This window comes from Notolepis coatsorum, assembly GCF_963971535.1.
Source record: "Notolepis coatsorum genome assembly, chromosome: 4".
NCBI classification, from domain to species: Eukaryota; Metazoa; Chordata; class Actinopteri; order Aulopiformes; family Paralepididae; genus Notolepis; species Notolepis coatsorum.
The window spans coordinates 122,039,498-122,056,259 of NC_140168.1; the positions used below are offsets into that span (position 1 = coordinate 122,039,498).

At 45.1% G+C, this 16,762-nt stretch overlaps 1 protein-coding gene across 4 annotated transcripts in view; it reads left to right on the top strand.

Moving 5' to 3' along the window:
• Positions 1–7,444, top strand: part of mtm1 (myotubularin 1) — a 229,157-nt gene extending 221,713 nt beyond the window's left edge. For 3 of the 4 annotated variants that reach the window (XM_084312600.1, XM_084312598.1, XM_084312599.1), the window contains one exon: positions 2,058–7,444. In XM_084312600.1, coding sequence (XP_084168726.1) covers positions 2,058–2,252 — 195 coding nt within the window. In that variant the 3' untranslated portion in view covers positions 2,253–7,444. The remainder of the gene's footprint in view (positions 1–2,057) is intronic. The other variant, XR_014619568.1, reaches the window with a different exon arrangement.
• Positions 7,445–16,762: the final 9,318 nt, after the last annotated feature.

Genomic DNA, 16,762 nt, shown 5'->3' on the forward strand with positions numbered 1-16,762 from the left:
AGTGGTGAGAGTTGTACAGTGCAGCAGCAAAATCCAGTTTCTCTGTGAAAAGTTGATCTCTACTTGGGTGGGGGAAAAAAATCTATATAGCGTATATGCGACGTATAGACCTAAACACTTAATGCAACATCAACATATGCATGCATGGTTGATGATGTGGTTCATTTTAGGACTACAGTCTAAATGCCATATTGCCATTATTTCATGTAGTGTAATTGTGATATGATTTACAATGTTGTTGTTGTTTTTTATTTTTATTTATTTATTTTTATTTTGTATGTATTGAGCCGTACTGTATTGTACCCATTCTGCAATCTGTTAAATAAAGTTTTCATTCATTCATTCATTCATCTCGTTAAATGTGCTATAGATAACATTCAGCCACTAGATGTCACAATAGAGCACCAGCACATAATTTATCTAATCCCCTAGGGAGGGGATGCATGCTTTTTTCCCGTAGCCTCTGTGAGCGAAGACGCTCTTTGATTGCAACGAAGAAGAAAAAGACGCTCTCCGATTGGCTAACCCTAACCCTAACTCTAAGCATAACCACGTCGAAAGAGGGCCTAAGCATAACCACTTCGAAAGAGGGCCTAAGCATAACCACTTCAAAAGAATGCCTAAGCATAACCACTTCGAAAGAATGCCTAAGCATAACCACTTCGAAAGAATGCCTAAGCATAACCACTTCGAAAGAATGCCTAAGCATAACCACTTCGAAAGAATGCCTAAGCATAACCACTTCGAAAGAATGCCTAAGCATAACCACTTCGAAAGAGGGCCTAAGCATAACCACTTCAAAAGAATGCCTAAGCATAACCACTTCGAAAGAATGCCTAAGCATAACCACTTCGAAAGAATGCCTAAGCATAACCACTTCGAAAGAATGCCTAAGCATAACCACTTCGAAAGAATGCCTAAGCATAACCACTTCGAAAGAATGCCTAAGCATAACCACTTCGAAAGAATGCCTAAGCATAACACAGAATATATGTACAAGGCGGAAGAGACCCTTCGGAGCTAAACCAGTCAGAGAGGGTCTTTTCTTTTAGCCTAGCCAATCAGAGAGCGTCTTCGCAAACAGAGGCTACAGGGGGAACAAAAATCACACAGAGGGGATACATGCTTGTAACATTCATTTTGGACCTGCAAATCTTAAAAATTCTAAAAACAAAACAAAAAAAACAATGAAGATTTCTCTACTCTCTTCTACTCTCTCTTCTACTCTTGTCTATCTTCAGCAGCAGGTAAATCCAGCAGGTCTATAATGAGCTCACGGTTTAGAGAGACTAATATCTAAAGAAGCTCCATAACATCATCACTGACGAATCTCTCCTTATCCCCCTACTTCTTTTTTTTTGTATCTACTTTTTCTCCCATTTTCTATTTTTCTCCCATCCCAATTTCGTATCGTCCAATTCTACCCTCCCCTGTCTCGAACGCTGTTAGGCCACGCCTCCCACAGGCCGGCTGCAATGTGGACGAAGCCTTGCATCACGTGTCCCCTCCGGTACTCGAGGAGGCAGCCGTCGCATCTTTTCACCTGCACAGCGCGATCTCTCAGCGGCGAGGGTCTGCGTGGGAGGGTCGCGGCTCCCCCGTTGCTTCCTGATTCTGCTGCGCAGGCGCACCAACCGACCTGTAGGAGTCGCTGTCCACAACGTCCGATCCCCACCCACCAGCTTCCCACCCCCTAACACTGCCAATTGTATTAGTATGAACGACCAGCCAAGCTGGTAGCAATGCCGAGAGCTGGGCTCGAATCCAGCATCTCCTGCGTTAGTGGCGAGTGCCTTGCCCACTGCGCCACTTAGCCGCCCTTATCCCCCTACTTCTAAATGGTTTTTCTCTCTCTCTTCTGTGTGTGTGTGTGTAAAAAAAACTTTACAAGTTTCATAATACTAGCAGTATATAACATCTCTGTCTCTCTCCTACTGTTTGTTTCTCAGCAGAGTGGCTGTTATACAATTATGATAACTTAACTTAAGTCTCTCTCTCTCTCTCTCTCTCTCTCTTTCTCCCCCTCTCTCCCTCCCTCCCTCCCTCCCTCCCCACAGCAACAGAGCCCGGTAGAGCAGCGCTACAAGGAGCTCCTGGCTCTCCGGGACGAGTACCTGAAGAAGCTCGAGAGGCTCCAGCTCTCTGACTCCTCCCCCTCCTCCCACCTGTCCAATAGCTCCGCCCCCAACGCCACCTCGCCCACCTCCTCCGCGCCCTCGCAACAGTACACACACCTGCACACCCCGTTCTGAGTGTCGAGAGCACACACACACACAACCACGCAAACAAACATACACAAAAGTTGCACATATACACTCACATGTGTGCACTTGCACTTCTACCTTTTTTCCCTCTTCTCCCCTTTGATCTCTCTCCCACCTCTCTCCCCCTCTCCACGCTTACACACTCACAGGATTTTCTTTGTGTGTTTTTGTACATAATAATAATTGTGGATAACAAGGACTAGTAATAACGTTCGATAACAATAAGTTAGCTTGTAACCACGGAGATGACGATGATCATAATTATGCAATATGTCACAGTTCAGCCTTGTCACAGCGACGTTTTATACACACACAAACACACACACACACACACACACACCCTCCTCATGCAGAGAAGCCTTAACGACATGACAAAAACATTACACTCTGTTCTGCTCGGATCCAGATGATGTAGCCATTGTTGAAGTCTCCCCTTTTATTTAATATTTTACAAGCTTGTTGCACTGAAGCTCCTCCCCCCCCAAGTGGAACTGCTTGGAGAATCCTGCGGCGCTAACTAGGGATGCAGCGATACTATGGGATACTGGGGCTGATAACGATAGGATATTGAGAGAATTCCCGATACTAAAATACGATACCTAAAGCCATGTGTAACATTTATTTTTTACCCATAGCGAGTTTGATCTCCATAATGGCTACAAAATGGATTATATTTTAATAATTTCTTTTGTCTAGTGGCCCCAAACTAATGGTCGATCAGTAGAAGTAATGGATTGCTAAGCTGGACTCTGTATCGACGGTGGGAGGTGTGGTTATCGGTGCATCCCTGGTACTGAAGCAGGATCGGTGCAGGGTGGAGGGACGTCCATTATGGCTACCACTGTACAAGTCTGGAAAGTTCTGGAAATCAAGGGGACTGTGTTTATTAATAAAACCTCAGAGGAAGGTGTGTTGACACGTCACCACTTTTACCTTCACTGAGCAGGGTGACGACAAGGAGGGGTAGTTGGTGATAGTCTGACTTTTCTTGAATTTTCTGCGTCCTTTTTTTTTGGTCAAACATCTGCGGAATTCTAGAAGTTATTTTACTGGAATATCTGTAGTTATAGAATCCGGTCTGCGCTCACCCGTACGTCGTTCAGAGGTGTAGAATTGAGTCACAAATTTGATGACTTCAGACTACGAAATCCTAAAAGACTTGCAACTCGACTTTAACACCAGTGACTTCACTCTGACTTTCATTCAGTGGTATAATTAGACGTTTAGAACATATAATGTTTGAAAAATCTACTTTTTTTTTTAGCAAACCTTTTTTCCCCCAATATTTATAGAATATGATGAGAGACTTTATAAATACAGGCCCAGGTCTCGTCCTCAGAGAGACTTGATAAATACAGGCCCAGGTCTCGTCCTCCGAGAGACTTTATAAATACAGGCCCAGGTCTCGTCCTCAGAGAGACTTGATAAATACAGGCCCAGGTCTCGTCCTCAGAGAGACTTGATAAATACAGGCCCAGGTCTCGTCCTCAGAGAGACTTGATAAATACAGGCCCAGGTCTCGTCCTCCGAGAGACTTGATAAATACAGGCCCAGGTCTCGTCCTCAGAGAGACTTGATAAATACAGGCCCAGGTCTCGTCCTCAGAGAGACTTGATAAATACAGGCCCAGGTCTCGTCCTCAGAGAGACTTGATAAATACAGGCCCAGGTCTCGTCCTCAGAGAGACTTGATAAATACAGGCCCAGGTCTCGTCCTCAGAGAGACTTGATAAATACAGGCCCAGGTCTCGTCCTCAGAGAGACTTGATAAATACAGGCCCAGGTCTCGTCCTCAGAGAGACTTGATAAATACAGGCCCAGGTCTCGTCCTCCGAGAGACTTGATAAATACAGGCCCAGGTCTCGTCCTCCGAGAGACTTGATAAATACAGGCCCAGGTCTCGTCCTCAGAGAGACTTGATAAATACAGGCCCAGGTCTCGTCCTCAGAGAGACTTGATAAATACAGGCCCAGGTCTCGTCCTCAGAGAGACTTGATAAATACAGGCCCAGGTCTCGTCCTCAGAGAGACTTGATAAATACAGGCCCAGAAGGGGGGAAGCCAGCCTTGATCCATGGCTGCCTCAATATGGTACCAATACCTCCTTAACAACAGGAGAAAGATATGATCCCACTAATGTTGCTTCATGCAGAGATGGTTTTAAAACCACAGAACGGTGTGTAGTGGAGGACTGTCTACCATGGAGAGCATCGTTGGTGTCTCGATTAGGCTACTTACACAAATGGTGAAAAAGGTTGCTTCGTAACTTGTTTCTATTTCAGACGGTTAACTTATATATTTGCTTCATCAATGTACTGTATTCAGTCTATGGGAGTATATTATTTGTTGCTTTCACAGCTGGGGCCATGTTGTATCTCCTAGTAAGCAATTGGTTTCATTCCAGTGGGACAGGTGAAGGCGATCCTTAGTGCAGTGGGTTTAAAGGTAGAATCTGTAATGCTGTCAAACGGCGAACTCCACTTGGTGTTGCACTTTGTTTCCTGGCCACAGTAATTAACGGCAAGAAATCCACAGTATAATAAGTTACTATATAGCTATAACAAGTCAGTCGGATCCAATGACGTCTGGTTTTAGTCCTCAATCCCCGGCAAATGGCCAGACACAAAGATCACACACGTCTGTATTTGAAACTCCCGTTCAGATCTCGTCCGGATCTCAGGACCTGTAACCTGACCAGTGCCTGTTGAGGTTGGGGACTGGTTAGTTAACGTTTTGAACTGGTTACAAATGTCTTGACAAGTTCCAGGGGCATTTAGTTGAACTAATATGTCTCAGAAAAAAGCGATGAGATTTGACACATCCAGCGTGTGTCGTCGTAGGAGTGACACGTCCGTGTAGCGCGCTGGCATCACGGCTCCTGCGCAGGCTTTTTCTTTCTGCACGGCGACGTGACTGAGGAAATACATGAGAGCTGATGCTAACAGATGCAGGGTGACGGGAGACTTCCACAATGGCCGCCACTGTAACCCCAGAGCACTCCTGACGTTTCTTTTGTCCTCCAGATGTTTGAAGGTTTCGGGTGTCTATTTTGCCCGGGTTTGGTCAGGCGAGGTCAGGTCCAATGTTTGTGCCTTGGTCCCTCTGAGAATCTCCCCTCACCGCCTCAGAAGGACTTTCTTTTGTACCCGACAACATTGTCTTCTGTGTGTGTGTGTTTGTGTGTTTTTTTTGGAGAGCGGCTGCGTTGCGGTCCAGCCAGGCTCTACAGGGTTCCTTGTCATATGGATCGATGCCACGTTATCAGGGTTCGGGGACGATTCGCTTTCAAGTCGGGTCGAGTTCAGGAAGTGGATTTTCATGCAAAAAAATAAATGATTTGAATCCTTAGAATATTGTGCTATAAAAAAAGTTCTTATATATTCAGAGAATTGTATCTTATGTAATTTAAATTGTTGAATTAATTGAAGGTGAATTGGCCCCCAACCCGACCATGTATGATGTCATGAACCCCCTGCCCCCCCCCCCTCAAACTCAACCCCGCAATGTACGTCATATGGAGTGATGTAATTTGTATTATTAGTGATCGGGAACCATGCTCTCATATGTCTTAACACCAGAGGGGGCAAGTTGATCAAATGACAAGAGGGATGACTCCCTTGTTGACAATATAATGCGCATCAGCCCTTTAACTAAAGACTTGAGGGGGGTGGGGGGGTCGTCTTCCCATGCCTCTTGTCAAAATTCTTATAAATCGCCCACTGGTCTTGAGACCTGAGATGAGAGGATAGTAGTAGTAGTTTAGTAGTACTAAACTAGGATCATTGAACAGATATTTTTCAGGTTAAGTGGGAAAGATTTGGGTTCAACCCTCCCACAAGATGTCTGGGGGGGGGGCAGCTGACTGACTGCAGTCCTGTCGAACCCCAAACACAACCCCTCGTGTTTCTGCTAGCGGCATCTGTGGTGCGGCAAATGGCAGATGTGACTTTAGTGTTGTTGGAAGACTGAGGCGAATGCATGAAGAGAGCACTTACAGGGTCTGATTCTCTACCCCCCCCCCCCCTTCAAATCCTGCCCCCTTTTATTGATCCTCCAATTACAACTGTTTCTTCCCACAAGGGCAGGGTTTTTAATGGATCAATTCTAAATTATCCCAAATTCATTGCTTTGCCCTTTTTTTTTTTTTATAAGATTTGCAGGACATAGAACAAAGTATAGTAGTTGTTCTGCCATTGACACCACACCACTGAAGATTCAGATTTAGCGTGTCTGAGGGGTGGGGTTTCCAGTGTCGCCCCAGAATGCAACACTTTTTGGAAAAAGAAAAAACAAACGTGGCCTCAATGAGGAAGTTTAAAGCTAAGAAATAAAAATAAATAAAAAAAACATGAAAATAAATGACAGCGGTTGTGTTTTTAAGGGGGGAGTGGGGGGGATAAGAACAGACAAATCTATTTTCTTTATTTTTTACTTTGTACAAGTACCATAATGATGTAATTACCTCAAGCAAAGCCTATTTTACTGTCAAAAGTTCTATTGTTGTAAAATATAATTATTTTATTTAGTGTAAAATTTGATGACAGTTTTATAAAAAGGAAAGTAATGAGACATTTTTTTTTCGTTGGTTTGAATTGTTGGAATAATTTGTGAATTTATGCATCGGTTTAAGAAACATTTTTGGTTACCTTCTATTCTTTTTTTTTGTTTTCTTTTTATGGGCATTTGTTTTGGTTTTTTTTGCTTTCTAACTTGGAGAACTGAGAACCATGTCGACTCACACTCACGGGATACAGATTCGTGATTCAGTAGGGAATCGACGGTTTCTCATTGCCTTTTGAATCTCAAACTGTATGATCCTCAGTTCACTTAGTGAATCGAATTCAACTAATCGAGGGAATCGAAGCGTTCTTTGGAGACTGTTCCTCCAGTGTTTTGTTTTTTCCATTTACTCTCTTACCTTAATATAGGTAAACTTAGTTTAAAGGGATTTTTTTTCTTTGTCATAATAATATAGCCTTTTAACAAATACATTTGAAATAGATATTTAGACACCTTTTTTCTCCTTTTTTTTTGGCTTATGTCACAATGTGAGATTGGGCCAGAAAATGACATCTAAATTCATTTTCAGATGTATTTCATGCAATCAAGTTATATTCTCTCTCCACTGTTTGTTGGATGGCTCTTGTAAATAATACTGATTAAATTAATTTAAAGATTTCTCATGTAACATTTCGACTATTGTTTTATGTTGTTGATTCCCTTCAATTATTTGTTGTTTTGCAAGGAGGGATGGAAAGGTTAAGTAGATAAGATGGCACATACGATGTGCAGTATATTATTATAGGTGTGATAAGGAAATTAAGAACTATCCTGAGGCCCTGTTAACCCTTTCACTACCACTCTACCAGAGGGTTAACCCTTTCACTGCCACACGACAAAGGGTTAAGACAAACAAATCTTTATATGGAGGGAACTTTGTGGCACACAGCTATTTGAAAATATGGAAATAGATTAAAACATACTTGAAAGCCCCAAACATGTATACAGACATTTCTAACAAACTTGCCTTTCAACCATCCAGTAGGGGCCCGGTTTACTCTCTGGTAGGGATGGGAATTGATAGGATTTTATCGATACGATTCCATTATCGATTCTGCTTATCGATTCGATTCTTTATCGATTCTCTTATCGATACCTGATCACTTTATAATTTAAATAAATAAATTGGAAATGCAACAGAACTAAGCTGGTTAGAATAACAACATGCAACTTGACATTTCTGATTGTCATTTATTGTTGAGCCCCCATGTCAGGGGCGACAGTGGCTCGGGAGGTAGAGCAGTCGTCTGGCAATCCGGAGGTTCCCGGTTCGATTCCCGCTCCTCCCGGGCAGCGTGTCGATGTGTCCTTGAGCAAGACACTTAACCCCTAACTGCTCCCGATGAGCAGGTTGGCACCTTGCATGGTTGCCTGCGCCGTCGTTGTGTGAATGTGTGAGTGATTGGGTAAAATGTAAGGAACAAATTGTAAAGCGCTTTGGATAAAAGCGCTATATAAAAAAGCAGCCATTTACCATGTCAGAAAAATACAAAAACTGTAAAAAATAAAACATTAACTATAGCCTACACTTAAATAAAATAATGTATTTGAGATTCTCTTAAAATGTATTTATTTTTTTATTCTTAAACTAATTTAATCTATTGAATAACAGTCGTTATTCCTCTGACTTCTGTCTCACACACACACACACACACACAGACACACACACACACAGACACACACAGACACACAGAGCTCCCTCCCCGGGCCCCTGTCCTGTAGGTATTGGCTTGTGTTGCTACACGGACACATTTGTATGTTGCACCATGGTACTTCCTGTCTGACGGACTTAGTAAATAAACAATCCGGCTCTTATTATATGTGAACTAAAGAGTACAATGTTTACAGAACAGTCCCCACCCGCTGTTTTATTGTATTTGTACCTGTACTATCCGCTGTCAGCTGTTTATCTCTCTTTGTGAGCTTGATTAAATAGCGTTAGCTCACGTTAGCTAGCGATAGCTCCGCGGCTAATTTTAGCTCACCCTAAACTAAATCAATGAAAGCATTCAAGTAGTTTTCACTGCACATAGAAGTAGCCAAACAGCGGGAGCATTTCGGGAGCATATGACCAAAAGCCAGGCAATTTCGAGCCCTTAAGGAATCAAATAGAGTCTGCCATGGCTACATGCTAACGCGCGTGTGTGCGCAACTGTAGGAAAAACCTGGCAGCGTTAAGGGAATCGAAAGTCACAGGAGCCACACGGTTCCAGGCATCGGCCAATTAGGAACCGGTTCCCAACGGTTTTCGATTCCCATCCCTACTCTCTGGAGGGTGAAAGAAGTGATGCATCTGAAAGCCTTGAATCAGCAGGGACACTTCATGTCCTTCAGTCAAATAGATAGATCTTTATTTGTCATTGTTGGTACAACGAAATTTGTTAGGAACATCACCACTGGCATACAACATAAGATATAACATGTGCAAAATAATAATGTCAATAATAGTAGTAATATAGTAATAAGTAATAAAGTATCAATGTCCCAATATATAACATACCATCATTGTCCCAAGTGCATTTAGTGCTTGTGCAAATAAATTAATAAATATAAATATTTCAGTCCAGTGAGTTGATGGAAGGAGGGGGGGGGGGGGGGGGGCGTTGACTTGCAAAGGATGAAGTATTGTATAGTGCAGCAATGCAAATAGAACAAATAGATCTGAATAAGGTCTCATGTCCCTACATGCAGACATACCACACCGGCTACAAGCTAGCCTAGCTTAGCACAAATTAATGGAAACGAATCAGCTAGCTGTTGGTCAAAGACACCTCTCCAGGAGGTTTAAACTAGGCTAGCTGGTCCGTATCCACTTCCATTCATTTGTGCGGTGTTAGGCTAGCTTGCGGCCGGATAGCGCTTTACTGAACGCACAGAGAGGGAATTGGTATCTTATCTTCTTGTCTGACTCTGGAGAAGAAACTACGCGCAATCGCGCATTTCCCGTAATGTTGGTGTGTTCCTTTAAGCATAATACAGTATTCTTAATTTTTCAAGGGAATTCTTAGTTATTCTATTATAATACTGTAGGAAATTAGTTCTAAACGACAAGACGAGGCAACAACAATATTAAGTCATGAAACATTTTCTTCCATTTGGAATTCTGGGATTCTGTAAAAAGAGAAACAATATGACATAATTAACCACACACGTATGAATTATCATGGAGTATAGAACACAATGTTAAAAGAACACGCCAACATGTTGGGAAATTAGCTTATCGTCTTCTCCAGAGAGAGACAAGAAGATAGATACCAGTAGAAAGCTATCTGGATGCATGTTAGCCTAGCTTAGCACAATGAATGGAAGCGGACATGACCGGTTAGCCTTCGGGAGAGTTGTTAGTTGGACAATGCCTAGGCTAACCGGTCATGTCCGCTTCCATTCATTGTGCTAAGCTAGGCTAACATGCAGCCAGTTCTCCTTCACTCACTCACACCAATAAATAAAAGAAACACACAAGCCCTTAACACTTCCAGTGCCGTTGACGTAGATCTACATTTCTGTGGCCCAGCGGTTGAGTGCCAGAAACGTAGATCTACGTTTGTGTCGTTATTTATTTTATTCGCTATTTCCATTCATAATTCATCCTGCTATGCTGTAGGATTGAATGGCACTCTGTCTGAGACCGCAACAGTCCGATACCGCCGCCTAACGCCTTGCGGCCGCTATTGCACTCCATTTGAAACTGTGGTTTGTTTTCTCGGCCGAGCTGCGGCGTGGGGGCGGGTTCTAAACACTGGCAAAACAAGCGGTCACCACAGTTTCATCGACAACTGTCCCCGCCCGCCCGTTATGTGCAATGCTGGATAATGCTGGATACACGACGCGACCAGTATTTGGAATGGCGATCAGATAATTGGATTATTCTTTTTGCAGTACATCAGAGTCAAGGTAAGGACTATATGTTACCAATCTTGCGTTTATCCGATCATTCCTTCCCTGTGATCGAAGCGTGTGTGTGGTGTGTCCCGTTGGCAGTGATCACAGCACGGAGGGGCGCCCCGTGCATGATGAAAGATAATACCGATAATCTAGCATTGATTTCAGATTGATTGTTGATCCAAGCGAGGAATGGCACGATTTATAATGAATTTCACAAACGCTGTTTTCGCGTGTTGTGGAAAATGTGTATACGGGGGTGGAGGTAGGAAAGGGGTTAGTCTTGACTAGTTTAATATAGGTCAACTAGCAGGGCTCAAAGACACTAGGGCGACAGTCTGGCTGATGTTCTTAAAACAGCCTCAAGATAGGCAGATGGACATTTCAGTACATCATATCGTGTGCTCTAATCTTGTGTCTTTTCTCTCTTTCACACAGACACAGCACACACACACAGACACACAGACACACACATACACAGCACACACACACAGACACAGCACACACACACAGACACACAGACACACACAGTCACACAGACACACACACACACAGGCACACACAGTCGACATACACACCGACACACACACACACATTCCCTGTGTCACAATACACACATACAATACACACACGTCTGTACACAGACGCACACACACACAGACACACACATACACAGCACACACACACAGACACAGCACACACACAGACACACACACATACACACACAGACACACACAGTCACACAGCACACACACACAGACACACACATACACAGCACACACACACAGACACAGCACACACACACAGACACACAGACACACACACATACACACACAGACACACACAGTCGCACAGACATACACACCGACACACACACACACATTCCCTGTGTCACAATACACACATACAATACACACACGTCTGTACACAGACGCACACACACACAGACACACACACACAATACACACATACAATACACACACGTCTGTACACAGACGCACACACACACATACACACACACACACACACACACACACACAAACACACACACACACACACACATCTCACTAAATCTTTATCTCTCTTCGATGTTCTTAATGTTTTACATCATATCGTGTGTGTACATCATATCTTGTTTATCTCTCTTCGATGTTCTTAATGTTTTTATCTAAATCTATGTTCTTCTTAAAGTCTTTATCTCTCTTCGATGTTCTTAATGTTTTTATCTCTCTCTGATGTTAAATCTACGTATCATCTTAATGTACGTCATGTCAGATCTGACATGATATGACACGTCATCATATCTGTCATGTGGGGGCAGGACTGAGAGGGGATTTAGGGGACAAGCAGAGGGATTGAGAGTTAGAGTGTTTTTTGTTCAAGCTGTGGTGATCCTCTGCTCGATCCATAGCTTTTGCTGTTAAGAACTTCTTTTCCTAAATAAATTACCTACTTGTTAAAATTGGAACTATCGTCTCCTGCTGTGTTAAACAACCATCAGCCACAACATTTGGTGACCCTTGACCTGTAGACCGCCCTGCCGGGCCCCCTCACACGGCCAGCTCCGGACCTCTCCCGTAGAAATTCTGGCGGTGTGACAAACAAACACAGGTGAGCATTTTTGCTTTTGATTAGAATATCCGTAAGAGATTCTGAGGGAGGAATAAGTTGAGCTGACTGTGTGACGAGGTCTGGATGGACGGCTAAGACGAACACGAGTGGTGAGGTGTTTACACTAGGGCGATTCCTCTTTTAACAGGCTATAAGTGCGCCACTAATCAATTTTAATTGCATGTTTTCGACCTCTGGTCAAATTTTTCTCCATCTGTTCAAAACTTCTCCCTGACCCCTTTCCCTGATTTCTTTACGACACTCTCCACATACACACATAACTGTGCCTTCTGTCCTCTGTAGATAAGACTCTCAATTTTCAAAACAAAAACCGGTGCCGCTCTGCTGTTATTCAAAACACACTATTACAGCTGGCATTCTCTGTGTCAAACTAATTACGTTTACGGATACACTATTGTTCGTTTTCTTATTGGCTTGTGAAGTTGTTGCTACAGAGAGGCTAGCTGTGATAATATGAGCAGAGGAAGATAACTCATTCTGGGCGTAGAGCCAGCTAGCAGGTCTGGGCGTTGTGCCAAGAGAGATAGCTTTCTCTCTCTCTCTCTCTCTCTCTCTCTCTCTCTCTCTCTCTCTCTCTCTCTCTCTCTCTCTCTCTCTCTCTCTCCCCCCTCCCTCCCTCCTGGGTTTGCTGACCCCTGTTGGTGGGCCAAGGTGTAGCATACAGACTCATCACATCTCTTTCTCTCTTGAGTTTGCTGACCCCTGGTGGTAGAAAACACACACACACACACCGACATACACACACACACACACACACACAGTCACACACACACACACACAGTCACACACACACACACACACAATCACACACAAACACAAGACACACCGACACAGACACAGACACACACACACCGACACACACACACACACACACACATTCCTGTGTCCCGGTGGACAGCGGGTTGTGACGCACACACACACAGTACGCACACACACACAGTCACACACACACACACACACACACACAGTCACACACACACACACACACAGTCACACACACACACAGACACACACACACACACACACAGACACACACACACCGACACACACACACACACACACACATTCCTGTGTCCCGGTGGACAGCGGGTTGTGACGCACACACACACAGTCACACACACACAGTCACACACATACACACATACACAATCACACACAAACACACACACACCGACACACACACACACACATTCCTGTGTCCCGGTAGACAGCGGGTTGTGACGCACACACACACAGTCACACACACACACACACAGTCACTACACACAGACACACACACACACACACACACACACACACACACACACACACAGTCACACACACACACACAGACACACACACACACACACACAGACAGACACACACACACACACAGACACACACACACACACACACACAGACACACACACACCGACACACACACACACACACACATTCCTGTGTCCCGGTGGACAGCGGGTTGTGACGCACACACACACAGTACGCACACACACACAGTACGCACAAACACACAGTCACACACACACACAGTCACACACACACACACACAGTCACACACACACACACACACAGTACGCACACACACACAGTCACACACACACACACACACACACAGTCACACACACACACACACACACAGTCACACACACACACACACACACACACAGACACACACACACACACACACACAGACACACACACACACACATTCCTGTGTCCCGGTGGACAGCGGGTTGTGACGCACACACACACAGTACGCACACACACACAGTCACACACACACACACACACACACAGTCACACACACACACACACACAGTCACACACACACACAGACACACACACACACACACAGACACACACACACCGACACACACACACACACACACACATTCCTGTGTCCCGGTGGACAGCGGGTTGTGACGCACACACACACAGTCACACACACACAGTCACACACATACACACATACACAATCACACACAAACACACACACACACCGACATACACACATACACACACACACACACACAGACACACACACCGACATACACACACACACACACACACACACACACACAGTCACACACAAATACACACACACCGAGTTGTAGTAGTAGTAGTAGTAGTAGATCTAGGTTAACTGTGTCCTAGAGTAGTAGTAGATCTAGGTTAACTGTGTCCTGGAGTGTAGTAGATCTAGGTTAACTGTGTCCTGGAGTGGTAGTTGTAGAGTAGTAGTAGCTGTAGATCTAGGTTAACTGTGTCCTGGAGTGGTAGTTGTAGAGTAGTAGTAGCTGTAGATCTAGGTTAACTGTGTCCTGGAGTGGTAGTTGTAGAGTAGTAGTAGCTGTAGATCTAGGTTAACTGTGTCCTGGAGTGGTAGTTGTAGAGTAGTAGTAGCTGAAGTACAACCACACACACACACACACACAACACAATAAACACATATACACACTAAACAACGATGCATACAGCAGAGGACATACTGTTAGACCGGAACCCGCTCATAAAGAACCTAATTCTCAAGGTTGGTGTCCGGTGGCAGAGGCGTACAAAGGCCGGGGACACAAAATGGCCTTCCGGAGGTACTTTTGATCTCGACGTATGCGAAGAGATGAATGTAATGATTCGTAACCACAAGCCAGGCGACAGCAGCAAAAAGAGGTTGAAAAAGAGGACAGAAGAGTTGGGGGTAATGAAGCTCTACGCCCAGAAGGGGAGAGCATACAGGCAGGAAGCTTTAGCGCTAAATCAGAGAGAGACGGATATAGGGAAACCAACATCCCCACCTTATGTCACGCAATTGCCGGTGGGCACTGTGACAATAAGAGGAGAATATGAGGAGACGGAATTAGGGACCCCCGCTAGGTCAGAAACCCCCGCTAGGTCAGAAACCTCCGCTAGATCAGAGACCTCCCTTAGGCGAGATACCCCCCCCAAACTGACCCCGCAGGATCTCTATCCGAAAGTCCTGGCGGCATATGGCGAGACAGTACGTCGGAAGTTGTATGATGCAGAGGAAGAGGAGGTAGAGAACCTGGGCAGGCAGAGGGAGGGAGTCGGGAGGAAGATAGAGGAAGAGGCCCGTCAAAATATGGCACAGCAGACATCAGGGAAACACGGGGCGTGTGGCCACACCAAACTGTTGACTGATGAGGAAGATGAGAACGACACGAAACCAGCACAGGAGAAAGGAAACATTACAGGAACCCTGACTTTCGCCCCTACATTCCTGGGAAGTGTGACAAGTACAGGCCAGTTTCCCCTGCTAATAAAGGGGAACGATATCTTTCACATGCCATGGTCACCTCTAGACATCGATGGCATAATAGCAAGACTACCGGACCTTTCAGAAGGAGCCTCCAGGTGGATCACGCAGTTTGAGGAAAATACGTCATCTTTTCTGCTAGCAGTGGGTGACGTCAAATCCCTATTGACGCGCTTGCTAGGAATTGGTGCCTGCCGGGACATCATGGGTGATACATCGATGCGAGTGGCATGCGACACGCAGGCCCATGATGGAGACATATTCAACGCGCATAGAGCGGTGTTGTGGTACAAACTCAGGAATCAATATCCATCACGTATTAATCCGGCAAAACTGGCGGGCAACCCCATAATGGAGACGGAAGGGCCTGGCACCTATGTGAACAAAATACTGAAGGAGTGGAGAGGTGAGCTAGGACACAACCCAGAAATAGACCCGTTGCAGAGGGCGATGTTTAGAGAAAGTGTAATGAGAGGGCTTCCAGAGGTGGTTAAGAATAGACTGGAAGACGTGGTGGGGTTAATGGACATGACTTATCCTTTGTTCTGTGCACATGTAACACATAGTGTGGAGAAGCAAAGGGCTCAGGAGCAGAAAGTCAGGGATCAGGATAGAAATGACTCAAGGAAGTTAACTCAGCAACAACTGCAGCCCCAAAGGAGGTTGCAGGCAGTAATGGTGTCATCTGCTACCTCTCCACCCATGCAGGACCAGGGACCCCCGCCTGCACCTCAGGTAGTGAGAAGCTATGGCTATAGTTCACAGAACCAGGCGTCCAGGCGGCAGGCAGGGAATGGGCAATCAGGCCCACGGTTTACACAGGGACCGGGGAACGAACAACAGTTTCCCCGTTTCCACTGTTGGAACTGCGGCATGCAGGGACACAGGGAAATGAGATGTAGGCAACCATACCGTCCCGGCTCGGAGTATGGAAGACCCGTGCGCCAGGGGGAGTCACAAGGGCCCCACGACCAGGGGGAGACAGGAGGGCCCCGAAACCAGGGGGGTAATCACTAGGGGTGCCCAGAGAATGCGACGGGGGGAAATCAAATGATTGTGGTTTCCAAGGGAGCTGAGCAAGAACCTATTCTGCAGGTCCTAGTGGAGGGCAAATTAACAGAGATGATGGCAGACACTGGAGCAGGTTTTTCCTGC